The sequence below is a fragment of the Physeter macrocephalus genome, chromosome 16 (genome assembly GCF_002837175.3).
Source record: "Physeter macrocephalus isolate SW-GA chromosome 16, ASM283717v5, whole genome shotgun sequence".
Classification (NCBI taxonomy): domain Eukaryota; kingdom Metazoa; phylum Chordata; class Mammalia; order Artiodactyla; family Physeteridae; genus Physeter; species Physeter macrocephalus.
The window spans coordinates 65,783,488-65,801,225 of NC_041229.1; the positions used below are offsets into that span (position 1 = coordinate 65,783,488).

General features: G+C 46.2%; 1 protein-coding gene across 1 annotated transcript in view; it reads right to left on the minus strand.

Annotated features, from left to right (window-relative positions):
• GALNT18 (polypeptide N-acetylgalactosaminyltransferase 18) overlaps window positions 1-17,738 on the minus strand; it is a 346,196-nt gene that overhangs the window by 28,990 nt on the left and 299,468 nt on the right. The window contains exon 7 of the mRNA XM_028500904.2: window positions 17,701-17,736. Coding sequence (XP_028356705.1) covers window positions 17,701-17,736 — 36 coding nt within the window. The remainder of the gene's footprint in view (window positions 1-17,700; window positions 17,737-17,738) is intronic.

Sequence of the window (17,738 nt, forward strand, 5' to 3'; positions counted from 1 at the left end):
GACCCCTTTTCCGTGGCAGAGCAGAGGCTCCATGGAGCCCTGCTGATCCTGGACTGAAAGCAGCGTGACGTGATGGGGACAGAGTTCTGTTGCCGTGGGGATGGAGAGAGCTTTGGGAGTGGGTGCTTTGTCCTGAGCACAAAAGCTGGGGACCGAGGGTGACTGCAGTGGCTGCAGTAAAGGGGAGGTGGTTCCCCCAGTTTGATTCTGCCATCCCTTTCCTCCCACCCTCCCAGTTCCCATGGGGCCTAAGTGTGTACCTAAGGTTTAATCTGTGTTGTCTTTATGGGGCTTTCTCACCCTCTCTCACCCCCTGATATGCTCTGTGCTTCTTTTCCTGGTTAATCTTCTCTTGTTTGCCTCCCTCCTAAGCCTCACCTTGAGTCTTCTGAAAACACCTATCAAAATCCAGTGTCTTTCAAGACAGGGCCTTTGCCTGCGTATATGGTTAGGTCCTTAAAGATGGCTGTTCTCTTGCTCTCTGTACATCCCCTGCTCAACCAGTCCCTGTTTCACTCACATGACTATCCAATCCTCTTAATTATAGGGCTTAATTAACCCCTGGAAACTGATTCGCGTACCTGACATCACTTTGCCCTATAAATGGTAGCCTCCTTCTCCTCTGAGTAGCAAAGACTGCTGCCATGTCCTGTCCACCATTTGCTACGCACCCTGGAGTGTTGCTCCAGGACGCTTTGTGTAAGATCCCCCTGCGCTATGAACCACTGATGTCTCTGTTGCTGTCTCTGGCCTTTTTCTTTGGTCTCGAGGCTGGGCAACTACAAGGCTTACAGGCCTGCAGGATGCAGTCCCACATTGTCCCTTCCAAAATAGCTCTTCCTGGAGGATACCGCCACTCTTGTGTGCTTTTGAACCTGCTGATTCTCTCATCAGGGACATGAGATGGAGCTGACACTCTCTTCTCCCTGCAGCACTCCTTCCACCCTCAGCTCCTACATTCTGGTATAAAAGCTTCTCCTCTTTAAGCATCAGATGTTAGACACCACCACGCTCTGCCTACTTTGTGTTCACCAGGTAGCCCACCGCATCCATCAAGGTCTTTGGCATCCGGCTCACAGCTTCCTCTACATCCCACCAGCAAGACTTCAGAGTCTCAATCAACGAATGACCCAACCTGCACCATGGCCTCAATTCCAGGGAGGGCCATTCACATCCAGACCCCAGCTCTCAGTGCCCGAACTGCTATACCCCTGAAATCTTAATCTTGATTACGCCCTCTCTTATTTCCCAAATGCCTGCTCATCAAGCTAACTGAGACCTTCGGAATAATAACGTTTTCTGCCTTCCTCTCCCTCCTGGCCTCTCCAGGTCCCTAGAAAGGCTATATTCACATTCCTGCCATCAACCTCTTGCCAGCACCTTCAAGTCTTTAATTCCTCATCCTTTTTGCCTTCGACACCCTGTAAACCCCACCTCTGCAGCCTCATACACCTTCTCCACACCCGTTCCCTGCAGGTGGAGCTTTCTGTAACTCCAAGAAAAATCACAGAAGTGGGCAAGTTAGACCTATCACAAGCTCCTGGCTTTCAACATCAAGGGTGCCCCGCAGCATTACCTGGTATACCTTCTTCGAGTGCCTGCCCAGCCTCTGAACCACTTCCCCTGAGCAGGGTTCCTAAATCTCCTCTCCTCTCTAATGCATCCAGATCCCCCCTGCTTTACGTGCAAGACAGCTGCAAACTTGTTCCTCCTGAACCTCCCTCCATCCTGCCCTTGAGTATAAGAGGCAGAAGTTCCCCTCCAACCCCAGGGCCCACCCCAATGGCCTTGGACCCCATCCTCTCCCATCTTGCCCTGTCCCCACCCTGAGAATGTTGCTTCATTCCCTCCCCATCTATCAGAGCTTTTTCTCTATAGACTTTTTTCCATCAGTCTCAAAACATGCTCCCTTATTGTTTTCCTTAAGAAGCAAATCTTTTTAGGATCCGGACGTGCAGGCTCAGCGGCCATGGCTCACGGGCCCAGCCGCTCCGCGGCATGTGGGATCTTCCTGGACTGGGGCACGAACCCGTGTCCCCTGCATCGGCAGGCGGACTCTCAACCACTGCGCCACCAGGGAAGCCCAAGAAGCAAATCTTAATACACACCTATCTTATCTCATCCCCACCCACTTCTAATAGGCAGCCCCTTTCTCTCCATCCCTTCATAGCAAACTCTGGGGAAGAGAAGTCTACACTCCCCGCTCCTCCTCATTTGCTTCTCCGGATGGAGGCCCTCTGGCTACCAGGTCCTCCTAGACCTTCCACGACTGCCACCTACATCATGGGCGATAAAACGCTCCCGTGGCATCAGCCGTCTTCATTTTCCAGGGATAGGTGCCAAGGCGAACCTTGACACCCTAGAAACCCCCAGGGGGATTGAGAAGGTAAATACTGATCAGTCCATATCTTGGTCATCACTTAAAAGGCTTAAATTTTCCATGAATTTAGTCATTCTTGTATCCAACATGTATTTGTTAAGTACCTATAATGCCCCAGGCAAACATTACTGAGTGACTTCTGAGTAGCCCAGGATGTTCTGAGGAGCTAAAGATACTACAGAGACATAAATGTGTTCTGTAGCCCAGTTCTATACGAATTAAGACCTTTTTCCTGCAGAAAAAAAAGTTATGAAATTTTCCTTTTACATGTGTTCCTTCACCCAAGTCAACCTCCACTCCCACACATGTTCCTGCATTTCGTAGTGTATTTTTGAGCAAGAAAAAAAAAAAAAGCTGTTTTGGTGATTGATTTAGAGAGCCCAGCTCTGGTGAAATTCCCAGTATATTAACACAGTGCTAACCTCAAGGATTCCACTAAAACTCGACGCTGGCAGTACTAACGTGCAGCAATGAATAGATTTCAGGAAAAGCAGCTGGGACAAAGGCAGTGTAGCGACAATGGAGTTAGTTGGGAAAATCAAATATAAGAATCCATTTTGGCCCATGATATATTCTGAACACATCTACTTAGGCACTTTCTTGAAATAGACAAGCATATCCTTAAGCTTCCCTGATATAAACACAATTCAGACATCCCCACTCAATGCCACCAGCCGTTCCCAAATCCTCAAGCCTATTTCTTTCTTTTTTTTTTTAGATATTTTCTTTCTTGTTTTTTAAAAATAAATTTATTTATTTATTTTTGGCTGCATTGGGCCTTCGTTGCTGCACGCGGGCTTTCTCTAGTTGTGGCGAGCAGGCGCTACTCTTCGTTGCGGTGCACAGGCTTCTCACTGCAGTGGCCTCTCGTTGCGGAGCACGGGCTCTAGGCACGCGGGCTTCAGTAGTTGTAGCTCGTGGGCTCTACAGCACAGGCTCAGTAGTTGTGGCGCACGACGGGATTAGTTGCTCCACGGTGTGTGGAATCTTCCTGGACCAGGGCTTGAACCCCTGTCCCCCTGCATTGGCAGGCAGATTCTTAACCACTGTGCCACCAGGGAAGTCCCAAGCCTATTTCTTATACTCCTTCTTCGTCACACTCTTAGCTAGGGCTGGTAACACCTCCTCCAGGGGACCTTTGGAAATGCGCGGGGGATGTTTTGGTTCCACATCAACGATGATGGTGGTCAGGATCCAGGGATGCTAAACATTCTGCACTGAGTAAGATAGTCCCACAGAATGAAGAACTGCCCTACCCAAAATGCCACTGACACCCTACTTAGAAACAGCAGCAAGGAGCAGCCCACTTCTTAATGGCTGGCGCTTTGTGCAAAGGGCTGCAGAGCACTCATATAGACTCTGGGGAAACCTCCCCTCTTCCTGCTCCAAATGGATGAAAGAAAGAGGGAGTATCTTTGGACAGGTGGGGAACTGTACCTGTCTGTTCAGGAGCAGTCTCTCTCCTGAGATGAAATCCTTGTGACTTACATTCTGTCATTGGCTTGCTGTTCTTATCCCGGGCTCTCCTGGATGCAGTTGTGCAAAACCAGCTTGAGTGGGGGAGTGAGTTACAGAAAGCTCCGGGGGCGGGCGGGAGGGTGTTAGTACAGCCCTGCCAATAGGACAACCCTTAGGGTCTGAGAGTTTCTCTTGCAATGGGGCTGGGGTCAAACGGAAAGGCAGGCCAGCTCTGTGTGCCAGCAAGAGTTGGTGGCAGGAGAAGCCCCCGCTCCTGTCCAACCTGTACCCATAGCAACTGGCCCTCATCGAGAAAAGTGACAAGGATCTGGCTTCCATCCCAGTGGGGGAGGGCACATCTCTCAAGCTCCCATCCCTGGGTCTCCATGAAAAGATACTAGGTCTAAAAGAAGAAGTACAGATCCTGCCAGGGCCTGTCTTGACTAATAATCACTCATACGACCAATAAAAGTAACAGCAATGATGATGTATTAATTGAGGACTTACTGTGTGCCATGCACAGTGCTGAGCATCCTATGTATTTCTCCATTTAACCCTCACAAAACCTCTATCTGATAGAGTCTATCAGATAGGTGAGTTTAACTCCAGTTTACAGATGAAGGGTCAGTCTTCTGGGTTAAGGCTGGTAAGCGGCAAAGCCAGTGTGTCTGGGCAGGCTGCTAGGAGGTCGTGTTATGCAGACTACCTTCATTCACTAAAAAGTCTTTATGAGCAACTTTATGAATAGATCCATTTGCTAATCAGAGGTGCACTGAACCCTACTCTGTGCTAGGCACCAGGGATACACTGGAGAACAAAGCAAAGTGCCTGCCCTCAAGGAGCTTACGATGTAGTGGCACAGAGAGACCACTAACAAGTACACCAATTCACGTATATATCCATCAACTGTGATGACAATTACATTTATACAGACAGCTATCCCTCAGGATCTGTGGGGAATTGGTTCCAGGACCCCCGCGGATACCAAAATCCACGGATGCTCAAGTCCCTTATATAAAATGGCACAGTACAGCTGGAGCATCCTCAGGGTCCGCATCCTATGGGGAGATGGTCGTCCCAGTTCCTCAGGGCAAAGCAGGAGCTCCACAGGCAAGGGCACGCGCAGAGAGCCCTCATGAGTCAAGAGAGCTGACTCGCCTGTGTTCCGTGGCCTGGCCCATGGTGGGTGGGAAGGACAGAGTTGACTGGGTAGTATTTTCAATTCTCCTTCAGCCCAGTCTCTGGACCCTGCCGTAAGTCCTTTCAGGGAGGAAACTGCAAATTAAACTCGGTTTTCCTTTAGATCCCAAGAAGAAGAACATGCCTGGTGGTTGGCTAGATCGGCTACTCCCTCCCTGTATTCTCACCGCAGCCTTTTTTCATCCAGCAAGTGTGCCCTGAACATCTCTTCGGTGCCAAGCCTTCATCACACCACACAGTGGGGGCTTATTGTCCTGTCTCTGTCCAGAGAACTTCCTGAGAGTGGAGGCCACATATCTAATGAAACCAGAGAGGCAGTCCTGAGCCACGGCTCGGAGCGTGGGTTCCCAGGTAGGCAACCAGGGTTTCAAGCCAGGTGCTACCTCTTGGTAATTATGTGACTAGTTTCTCCCCTGTACAAATGGGGTAATAAGCAGTACCTACTTCCCAGGGCTCTTGAGCGTTTTAACCGAGATTATACACACAAAGCATTTAGAAAAATGCCTAGAAACAGTAAACAATAAATGTAAGCTCTCGTTAGCATTATCTTTAGGCAGCCTAGCAAGCTCCCCAAAACTGTTGACAGATTGCCCTAACTAGAATAAGAAGCCAACGTGACTGAGCCCCATTCCGTGCCAGGCTTGGTGCCAGGCGCATAGGAGTTCGTTACTTGATTTAAATCTCAGCACCCACCCCCCCCCTTCCCTGATCAGGAAGCTGAGGCTCAGGGAGGTGAAGTGACTTGTAAGAGACCACAAAGCCAAGTCGGGTTCCAAATTCAGCTCCTTGGATGCTGGCTCAGTGACCCATCCCCAAGGTCCGAGGCCTGAGAGGCAAAGCTCTCCAAGAATGCCAGGTGAGTGGTGGGAAGCTCAGCCTCTGTCTGGGTAGTAAGCTGGAACCGGTTTCCTCATCGCTGGCCCGCTGCGGGGCCACTAATGACCGCTCCTTCCCAGCCTGTGGGAGCTTAATAAAAGTCACACAAAGCTCAGTTTTCAACACTAGTTGTGGAGTTTGGACATGAAGTGAGGAACATATCGTGTGGAGTGAATAACAAATCAAGTGGGCTTTTTTTTTTTTTTAGCACTGGAGCTGCAGGAGTAGCCCAGGGTTCAGCATCGCTTGGGGAAAGAGGAGGTCACCACTGCAGCATGGACATCTGTGTGCCTGTGTCCCGGGCTGAGCTGATGTGTCAGGGCCACGGCTCTGCTCCGTGTGCAACTACTGAAAGGGAAATGGCAATGGGGTACTTTCCTAAAGCAGGGTGAGACCAGCTCCAGGCAGATACTCACGGGCAGGCCCAGTGGGTGTCTGTGATGGAGACGGAGCCCTGTGATGGTCACCTGGGCCATGCCCTGTGGAGGAGCCATATCTAAGGGAGGCCGTGCTGAGAGAGAAAGCAGCACTGGTGGCCAGCCTGCTCTTCCTGCCCTTGAGTGCTCCCCTCTGCACCCGTGGAGAGGCTGCCCTCGAGTGTGACATAATCACACCGAACATCATGTTCTAGGCACTGGGCTAGGTGTTGTCACATATGGGCCATCAGAGCCCTCATAATAATTTAGTGAAGCCCCAATTCATGGATTATAACTGGCGTTAGAAAGACTGCATCACTGGCTGCAATCACACATGTGCTATGGGCAGAACTGGGCCTAGATCCCAGCCTTCCCTGACCCCAAGCTTGTGAGGGCATCAATCACTGCCCTGGGCCCTCTGGAGCCAAAGCTACTCCCTCAGACAAGCAGCCTGCACAGCGAAAGTGAGAGGGCCGAGGGGAGGAGGTGAGGGATGGCTGTCCAGAGGGTGTGCAAGAAGCAGGGCGTCCCAGGGCTAGACACTGCATCACCCCAGAGGCCCCACTCACTCTGTATCCCACAGGAATGGTGGCCCCTGGAAACGTGTGAGGCTACAGCCAGAGGCTAATAAATAGAGACCCACCCTATGACCCAGCAATTCCACTTTTGGGTATTTATCAAAAAAAGTAAAAGTAAAAACACTAATTAGAAAAGATGGAACACACCACAATGTTCATAACAGCACTAATTACAATTGCCAAGATATGGAAGCAATGTACGTGCCCATCAACAGATGAATGGATAAAGAAGATGCAGTATATATATATATATATATATACACACACACATATGTATATAATATATATATTTTATACACAAACATTTTATATATATATATATACACACACACACACGATGGAATATTACTAAACCATAAAAAAAAAATGAAATTTTGCCATTTGCAGCAACACGGATAGACCTGCAGGGTATGATGCTGAGATAAGTCAGACAAAGACAAATACTGTGTGATATCACTTATATGTGGAATCTAAAAAAAATACAAACTAGTGCATATAACATAAAGAAACAGACTCACAGATATAAAGAACAAACTAGTGGTTACCAGTGGGGAGAGAGATGGGAGAAGGGGCAGTAGAGGGGTAGGGGATTAAGAAATATAAACTATTAGGCATAAAATAAGCTACAGGGATATATTGTACAACATGGGGGATCTAACCAATATTTTATAATAACTATAAATGAAGTATAACCTTTAAAAATTGTGAATCGCTATATTGTACACCTGTAACATATAATATTGTACAGCAACTATACTTCAATTTAAAATAAAGAATTGTGAAGGATCTGAGACTTCACCCTACTAACAAGCTAACCTAACAGATGCTGGTAGAAAACAAGATTCTTGGGTCAGAGACAAGGGACTATTTTGCTCTGTATCTTACCATAGTCAATCTCTACTTTAGTGGAAGAGTTAACAATTTATAGAATTACAAAAAAATATGATCAAATTAGCATTCGGAAGCTCTAAGAAATATAAAATAAAATATTAAATGCAGAGGATGTACTAAGAAAATGAAGAGATCCAACTAATCCTATTTGGATTAGTCCCCGAATAATGCAGAGCTGGAGGTGGCCAGCCAGAGCTTCAGGACAGGGTAAGACTCCCCCAGGACCGTAATCCAGTCGGGGCCCTGCACTAACAGTCCTCAGCTGATACCTGGGCAATAAAACCACATATGAGGAGCCAAGAAACAAACTCAGGGAAGTTTCTCCAAACCTCACAAGCACTTGGTGCCTGGCATTCTCATTTATTTATAGGTAAAAATCGCAGAGAAGCGAAGAAGTCTGCCAAAGGTCGCAGAGAAGTGGCTGGCGATTTAAATTCTTGTCCCACAAAGTAAAACTTTTTCAACTGTCTCTCAGATGTTACTTGAAAGTTCTGGGGGTGCAAGCACAGTCCATGAAGGGCCTCTAATGCTGCATGCATTGGCCTTGGGAGCATTGCCAACCAAGCCAGGGGTGATGGCTTTATCATGACCCCACGTGGGAATGGCAGTTTCTAGAGTGATTAGCAGACAGAAATAAGCTAGTTTTCCCACTCATCTCTCTCTCTCTCTCTCTCTCTCTCTCTCTCTCTCTCTCTCTCTCTCTGCATGTGTGTGTATATGCACGGAGAGCCAAGTGAGAAAAAAAATGAAGGAATTCTAGAAATTCCAAAAGCAAAGGCAACAAATTCCATCTACAATTCCACACTTCTCTTAAACACATTACCTGATCTAACAGGGAATTCATCTACGGGGTAAATAGAAGACTTCTTTCAACTCAATTCTAATGTTTATACTTTGAGTCAAAAAGCACTTCCTAAAGCATAAACGTGGCAGCTTCAGTATTTCAAAAACTTTAGAAAGAATTTAAGTTCCTTTCATCTTCCTTCTTCTACAGCCAAAAATTTACCTTCCTGTGGAAAAAGCACTTTTCCCCCCTTGTGTCTTTTACAGTCTAGAAGATTCAGGCAGAAAGAATGCGAGAGGTCTCCAGACCTTTTCTTGCCCCGTTTCTCCTCTGATGGCCTAATGAGAAAGTGGCTTGGGGCCATAGGTTGCACGTATAAGTGGTAATTTCTAAGTGTCCGACTGCCTCTGTAGATCGGGGCTCTTCCAGGTCAGGGACCTGGGTAAAGCTATCTCTGCTTCTCACGGTTCTTGGCATACTCAATGCATGTTTGTTGAATGAGCAAATGAAGGAATGAGCGAGTGAATGAGTGATCAATTGAATAAACAGAGCCTGTGGGGAGACCCCATTGTTGCATTTTTCCCAGCAGAAGAAATTTTCCAGGCTGTTACACTAATTAGGGCTAATATTCTCAGTTATTTTGAGGATTGCTTGAAATTTGCTGCTAATTTAAATAAAATGGTTACATTTACTCATTAACCAATTAGCATGCTTCGCAGCAACTTCACCTCACTAATTTGATTAGTTACACTAGGCTTTCTCCTACCCAAGGCCTTCTCTGAGACCCAGGAATATCACAATGCTATCAGAGTGAACTGTTGGGTTTTTTTTTTTTTGCGGTACGCGGGCCTCTCACTGCTGTGGCCTCTCCCGTTGCAGAGCACAGGCTCCGGACACACAGGCCCAGCGGCCATGGCTCACGGGCCCAGCCGCTCCGCGGCACGTGGGATCCTCCCGGACTGGGGCACGAACCCGCATCCCCTGCATCGGCAGGCGGACCCCCAACCACTGTGCCACCAGGGAAGCCCCCAGAGTGAACTTTTAAAACAACGTTTAAGCAGAATCTCTCAGAGGGTTGAAACACAGATGTGAAACCCACCCCACTTCCTCGTCCAAGCTGCCTTTGGGTCTCTGATGTCTTTGGGCCCCACTATAAGTTGCTCTACAATGCCACTCTATCACTAGACCAAATTTGCTCTTCAAGGGAAATGAAACTTTCCAAAGTATGAGGACTTCCTGAAAGACAACCTAGCATGTGTTTGATGAATGAATGAATGAAACTGGGGGAGAAAATGGAACACAAAATACAGGCATCCTTCCTAGCCCTGTCTTGGCCAGTAGATTGTGCTGTGACCCCAGGCAAGTAGCTCACCTCCCCAGTTGCCATTTTCTTGTTTTTTTATTTGTCAGAGGAGGAAGTGATTTAGAAAATACCTAAGTTTGTGTGGCAGAGACAAGGCTTCCCGGGCACCCAGAAAACCCTAACTTCTAGTGAGGCAGGGCCATGTGATAGCTCTGGTGAATCGAATGTGACAGGAAGTGATATGAGGCACTTTTTGTCTGAGGCACAGAAGTCAGGTTTCTAGTCACACTTTTCCTCTTTGGGGGTGTTGGGGGTTGAATTGTGTACCTCAAAAATTCGTATGTTGAAGGCTAGTACCTCAGAATGTGACCTTATTTGGAAATAAGTGTAATAAATAATTACACTGCAGATGTAATTATTTAAGTTAGGTCATTCTGGAGTGGTGGCCCCTAATCCAATATGACTGGCATCCTCATAAAAAGGGGGAATTCGCACACAGACAAGCACACAGGGAGAACACCATGTGATGATGGAGTTATGCTGCCCCAAGCCAAGGAACTACCAGAAGCTAAGGAGAGAGGCCTGGGACTGATCTTTTCCTAGGGCCTTTGGAGAGAGCATGGCCCTGCCAGCATCTTGGTCTTGGACGTCTAGCCTTCAGAACTGTGAGATGATAAATTTCTATTCTCTAAGCCACCCAGTCTGCACTCCTTTGTTATGGCTGCTCTAGGAAATAATTGGGGGGAAAGGCCACGTGCTTCGACTGTGAGTCCACAAGGGTACCCAAGTCACTAAGGGCCTGGAGAGTCACCCCACCTTTAGCCAACTTTGTGAAAAGACTAAGAGAACTACCTAAAACCTGGAAATAAGGCAAAAAAGGACGGGAGGTTATCTATCCTTTCAATATCATAACTGGGGCATCGTCTAACAAGCCCACCCAAGAGTATGTAATTTTCCAAGAGAATATACCTGTGTTTGACGTTGTTATTTACCTTTTGATTAGTACCCAGACACTATGAAGTTAAACGTTAACTTCTAGATTCCTGTCTGGGTAGAAAAGATCACATTAAAGGCTATGATTTTATTTCCCTGTAGGACATTAACTACTTTTGTATCTAATCTATAATCTTATTCTAACACTCTTTTTTAGAAAATGCTTACAGATACTGAGTTCCTCAAATACTTTCAGTACCTGCTTACTGTTTCCCTTATTAATGAGTTAAATACGTATTTATCCCTTGTTCATTTTAATTTGTTTAATGTTTAATGTAAAATGTTTTACTTTTTTGAATTGACAAAATTAACTTGTTTGGTTAATGCCAGTGAGGTTTGGGGATTGACTATTACCTGGCTGATACAGGTACTCTCTGGTTTTAAAACCCCAAATGAAAAAACCTTAGAAATTTGGAAGGAAACAACGAAGGGAAGTTCATCCTCAAAGTCGGCAGGATGAACTTGGCCAGGTCGCAGTCCTGCCTTCTTGTCCTCTTCCTCCTTCACCATTCTTGCCTGGCTGAAATCCAAGGCATGCAGCTCAACTGTGGCCACATACATAATTCCCAAGAAAGAAAAGAGTTCAAGCCCTGGCTGGGTTGAAGACTGAGGATGAAATAATATAGAAAAGTCTGTCTCCAGCATTAGAATGGCAACTTCGTGAGGGCAGTGACTTCCATATGGCTCATCCCTGTCTCGCAAGGCCAAGAGCAGTGTCTGGCAAATTATGGACTCTCATTCGTTAAAGAAAAATAAAAAAAGGTAATGAATTAAAAAGTCATAGAACTTCAGGGTGGGATTGCCCTTAAGGATTTCTCAGCTTAAGCATCCACATGACATAGGAACTCTTCACAATGCCCCTGGAGCCCGCCAAACATGGCTTGGACACCTCTGATGATGGAGAGGTCACCATTGCCTGAGCCAATGACTGGGAAAAGTTTCCTTTACACTCAGTCAAAAAATCTGTGTCCATATAATTTTGGAAGTTTCATGTCTCTCTGAAATCTGCTCCTCTCCAGGCTAAACAATTCCTATTCGTAAGGACATGGTCTTGAATCTCTTTACCAATCTGGTAATAATTATCCAATATTTAGTAAGCAATGACTGTGTACCAGGTTTGTTGTCTAAGTATTTTACGTGCATCAATTTATTTAATTCTTAAAACAACCCTAAAATGTAGATACTACTATAATCTCTACTTTATAGGTTATGAAATTGACACAAAGAAGTTATGACACCTATCCAGGGAACTGGGTTAGTAAGTGGTAGGGCTGGGATTTGAACCCAGGTAGTCTGGTTCTTGACCACTCTCTACCTCATCATTTGCCTTTCAACATTTTTATGCTTCCTATCAAGTGTGATGCTTGGGGAGGAATATGTGAGGTTTCATAACAGAGCCCAGAAAGACTGTCACCTCGGGCAGGTCTCTGTTCCCCAGACAACAATGTAAGGTGCCACATCCCTCCTCTGGAGTTGTACAGTGCACAACCTGCATAATTGGATGTGGCAGTCCCGTCTGTGAACTTCCCTGGGTTCTCCTTGACCTCTGTGGCCATGGTACCAAGAGATTTGCTGAGAGCTGTTAGTAGGAGGGGAAAATGTTCCTGGAAATGCATATTGAGCACCTAATTTGGACCAAGTCTGGGAGATTCAGGGTATCCCTGAGGCCTGTATCTGTCCACAGTCCCCTTCTGAGATGTACCCTGACCTTGTACTAAGGTGATATCCCTGAGCTCCTCCTTTTCTCCTCTCTTCCATGAGCCAATGAAATTCTTAAGGGCTAGTGGATGCCTTTGGGAAGCCTTGAGAGCCAGAGGCCCTGCCTCCTCACCCATCGCTTACCCCTGTACCCATGTCCACCCCTAGTGGATGGAGGAACTCCCACCAAGGATACACAGCCCATCTCCAGGATGACCCAGTTCTCCCAACTCACTGGGAAGGCCATGCTCAACAGACTTCTGCCACGGCAGAGTACCTACACCTCTCTGTTCTGGGAAATGTGTGTGATTTGAGGCTGGTCTCAAGCCTCCTTACCTCTGGGCTGTGCACCTCAGGCTGCAGGCCTGGTAGGAGAGGGCAACTGGGCCCAGTGTTCCATATACAGCCCACTTATACGAGGGTTCTGCGGGGAACGGGGAGGGGGACCCAAGTCTGCTTGCTGCAGCTCCACATCGAGAAGCTGATTTGCAAAGCATCAAGGGAAGGCAGCTCCCAGAATTCCTGGCAAGCACAGCACAAACTCACAGCTTCCCAGGCCAACTGAATTTCAGAACAAAAGAATTCGAGGTAAGCAGATTGTCAGAGCTGGCAGAGCTGGGCCTGGAGATGGCCAGTCCAACTTCCTCGCTTGCAGATAAGAATACAGACCCAGACAAACCTAACCAATGGTGCCAGAGATCAGGATTGTCATTACCTTTGTGTAGAGGTATTGACCAAGAGGCGCAATGAGGAAGCCCACTGGGACGATGAGTTTGATCTGGGTGGTGCCTGTACAGTGTCTACAAATGTGGAAACTCATTGAACTGTACACCTAAGATGTGTGTACTTTAGTGTAAAAGTACACCTCAATAAAAGAATAAAACAAAATAAAGGCCCAGAGAGGGTTAAGGTGACATTGCAAATGTGTGGCAAGACCAGGCCTAGGACTCAGGCTTCCTGATGCCCCATTCACTGCCCTCGCCCCTACACCACTGCATTTTTGCTGTTATAGCAAAATGGTCTTGTAGTCTATGGTCGGCTTTAACCAGAGCAGAACCCACGGCACATGGCACATGAGGTCAAGGAAAGTCAGTCCAATGTGGGTTGGAGTTAGAAACTTGAGGGTATTTATACTGAGCAAGGCTCAATGAGCAGTAATAATAATAATATTATCATTATAGCAATACTAATAGCTAACATTTATAGAGCACTATTTAAATGTATTACATCCTTTCAACAACCGTTATGGTATATACCGTTACTAATCCCTAATTTACAGTTGAAAAAATAGGCCCAAATTGAAAAACCTGCTCGAAGGTTCACAACTACATAGAAAGTTTCAAAGCTGACATCTGGACTCAGGAGAGCTGGCTCCAGAATCCACACTCCTAACAACACAGACTGCCCCATATTGAATCATCTGCAGCTGGCAGACTGGCAGCCTCTGCTTGAACAGACAGGCCATCATCCCACACGGAGGAAACACCTGACACTTGGTCAGTGATCCAGATAAGCACCAACCCTGCACATTTCCACATAGATTTGTTAAAAGAAAGTTTACCTGTTGTGTTCTTGATCGTAAGCATTACAAAGCAGAGAGGGAATTTACACAAAGACCGAACTACCTATGACCTGGCCATCTTGACCCACACTCAAGAACAACTGAAGACTCAGGTGCCTGGCTGCATTTATAATCAGAGAAATGCAAATTAAAACTACAATGTGATAGCACTATACAACCACCATAATGTCTAGAAGTTTAAAAAGACAGTACCAAATACTGGCAAGACTGGGGAATAACTAGAACTCTAATATATGGCTGGTGGGAGAAAAAAATTAATACAACTACTTTGGAAAACTGACAGTATTTTAGATGGCTCTGGCCGCCATAACAAAATGCCACAGGCTGGGCGGCTTAAACAATGGAAACTTATTTTCACACAGTTTTGGAGTCTGGAAGTGCAAGATCAAGGTGCTGGCATTTCGTTTCTTGTGAGGGAGTTCTCTTCCTGGCTTGCAGACGACTCCCTCCTTGGTGTGTCCTCACGTGGCAGAGAGAGAAAGACAGGGAATGATGAGCTCTCTGGTGGCTCTTCTTAGAAGGACACCAATCCTCTCAAATCAGGGCTCCACTTTATGACCTTGTTTAACCTAATTACTTCCTTACACCGAATATAGTCAGGATTAGCACTGCAACACGTGAATTTTGGGGTGACCAGTCAATAGCATTCTGCTCTTGGCCCCCCGAATTCCTTTCCTTCTCTCATTCAACATACATTCATTTCATCCGGCCAGCCCCGAAAGTATTAACTCATTCCAGCATCAACTCGTCTGAAGTCCAAATATCATCTAAATATCATCTAAATCAGATATGTGTGAGACACAAGGTATGATTCATCCTGAGGCAAAATTTCTCTCCAGCTAAGAAACTGTGAAATCAGACAAGTTATGTGCTTTCAAAATGTGATGGTGGGACAGGCATAGGATAGATGATCGCGTTCCAAGAGGGAGAAATTGGAAGGAAGAAAGGGTTGATGGGCCCCGAGCAAGCCCAAACCACAGCAAGGCAAATTCCACTTGATCTTAAGGCTCAAGAATAATCATCTTTTGTCTCGATAGTCTGACCTCCAGGCCCACTGGGGTGGCAGCATCACCCTCATGGCTCTGCAGGACTGCCTGCCCCTTCAGCTCTCTGGAGTGGTCCCACCCAAGGTGCTTGCTGCTTTGGCCCTACCCCTCTGGTACTGGGCAGGGTCATCCTTGCCCACTGAAACCAGAGCAGCAGGCCCATCCTTTGAGGGAACAGCCTTACCCCTGGGCCTGTGGTGGGAGTGGCAGCCCTGATGATCTCTAAATCACCTTCAGTACTATTCTTCCCTTTTCTTGAGGAATAGTGCATGTTCACAACAGAATAGCTATATGGTCCCATCTTGCAGAATCCAAGAAGTCCAATAGCATTCCTTCACTCTGCCCCACTTTTTCTTTAGTTCAAACTGGCAGTGTCTCTGCTGGTATAAGCCCATCTCTACTGATGCCTTCTGCTGTGAGATGACTGATTAAGTACATGAATCCCCCCCCATGATCTCTTAATCAAATGGTTGTTCAGTCACACTCTTGGTATTCTCTCCAGAAGAAGCTTTCTCATTTTTTTGCAAAATGGACAGGCTAAGAATTTCCCAAATCTTCAAGTTAAGGTTAAATGAGGTCGTAAGGGTACAGCTCTGATCCAATTGGATTAGTGTCCTTTTAAGAAGAGACACCAGAGAGCTTGCTCATTCTCCCCCTGTCACGTGAGGACACAGCGAGAAGGTGACAATCTGCAAGCTAGAAAGAGAGCTCTCAGCAGAAACCAACTCAGCTGGCACTTTGATCTTGGACTTTCAGCCTCATAACTGTGAGAAAATAAATTTCTATGGTTTAAGCTACCCAGCCTATGGCATTCTATTATGGCAGCCCTAGCAGACTAATGTAGGTACTGTCTACAGAAAATGAACATATACTGGTTTGCAAGGCAGAAATAGAGACACAGATGTAGAGAACAAACATATGGACACCAAGGGTGGAAAGCTGGGGGGCGGGGGTGGGATGAATTGGGAGATTGGGATTGACATATATACAGTAATATGTATAAAATACATAACTAATAAAAAAAAAAGGAACATATGTCAACCCTATGACTCAGTGATTCGACTCCTAGGTATAAATCCAAAAGAAATTAGTACATATGTGCACCAAAAGACATGGACAAGATGTTCATAGCAGCAGTATTCATAATACTCCCAACCTGGCAATAGCCCAACTGTCCATCAGCAGTAGACTATATAGTGAAAATGGTATATTCATAAGATGCAATAGTACATAGCAACAAAAATGAGCAGATTACAACTACACGTAACAGTAAGGAAGTACTTTACAGATATGATGGAAGAAAGATGCCACCGTGAGAAAGCATATACCCTATGATGCTATTTACATAAAATTCAAAATCAAGCAATAATGTATTTTCTTGACCTGGGTGCTGGTTACATGAGTGTATTTGCCCTGAAAATTCATTAATCCTGTACACTTATGATTTGTCTATTTTCTGTATATATGTTCTATGTCAATAAAAAGTTTACATAAAAATAGTCACTCATTAAAAATGTCACACCATTGTAATAATGGAGAATGAGTTGCTATACTGTGTGGTGTGAAGACAGTGCGATCTGCTGACGTGTGACTGACCACTCAGTGATGTCACAGCAGCTTGGCCCACAAAAAGGACAAGGTGGTTGAGATCACAGTGGGCAATTGCTGGGAAGTCTCGGCATAGTACACCAGGTACACACACATCGCAATATCCTTTAGCTGTGTGTTTAGGCAGGTAACAACTCTTTTAAGCACTAAATTGCAATTGCACAAATATACACATCTTCTATACTAAGATACCTTTTAAAAATCAATGTACACTTCTGGAGGTAAGATAATAAACTCTGAAAATGTCAAGTCATAACAGGTCAGTCTATGGCACTCTTGGTCAAGAATTGACCATTGTACTTTGTTGAATAAACCATTTCTCTTGCCAGTGTCTCAACATCCTCTTCAGATATCTGAAGCCTAGGCTATGAATGGAGAATTTTGGAGGGATAACTTACTTTCCTGGTAGCTTCCCTTTATTCTCCACCAGAAAGTCAGAGGAGCTAGAAAGGATCTCATGGCTATAAATTTTGGTCCCAGCTATGATCTACTAAAGGGCAGAGCCTGAGGCTGTGAAGTGGCACTCCGAAGGGACCCGGAGACATCAGGGAGCCTGGGGAACTTTGGGTTCCCTCCTTCTAGGGAAAGGCATGGCTGCCGGAGCCAGGGCTGTAATTTACACACAGCCTCCCCAGCGGAGGCAGGTGTTCCTCTTTAGAGATGTATCGCCTTCCTTGTGCCCCACCCCAGGGGATCCTGGCGTCCCAGCATCTGCTCCTTCAGACTCCTTCCAGGCATGGCAGGTATGACTCTCTTTTTTGCTCATGAGGATACTTCCTAATGAAAAGCTCCCAAGGCCTCTGGGCCCAGAGTAGCCATGACAGAGTTTAGCTTTTCCTTCCCCACACCAGACACACACATGCATGGGGATCTCTCAGAGCACTCACCTGGGGCGTCATCCCGTGGCAGATGTACACGATAGGAA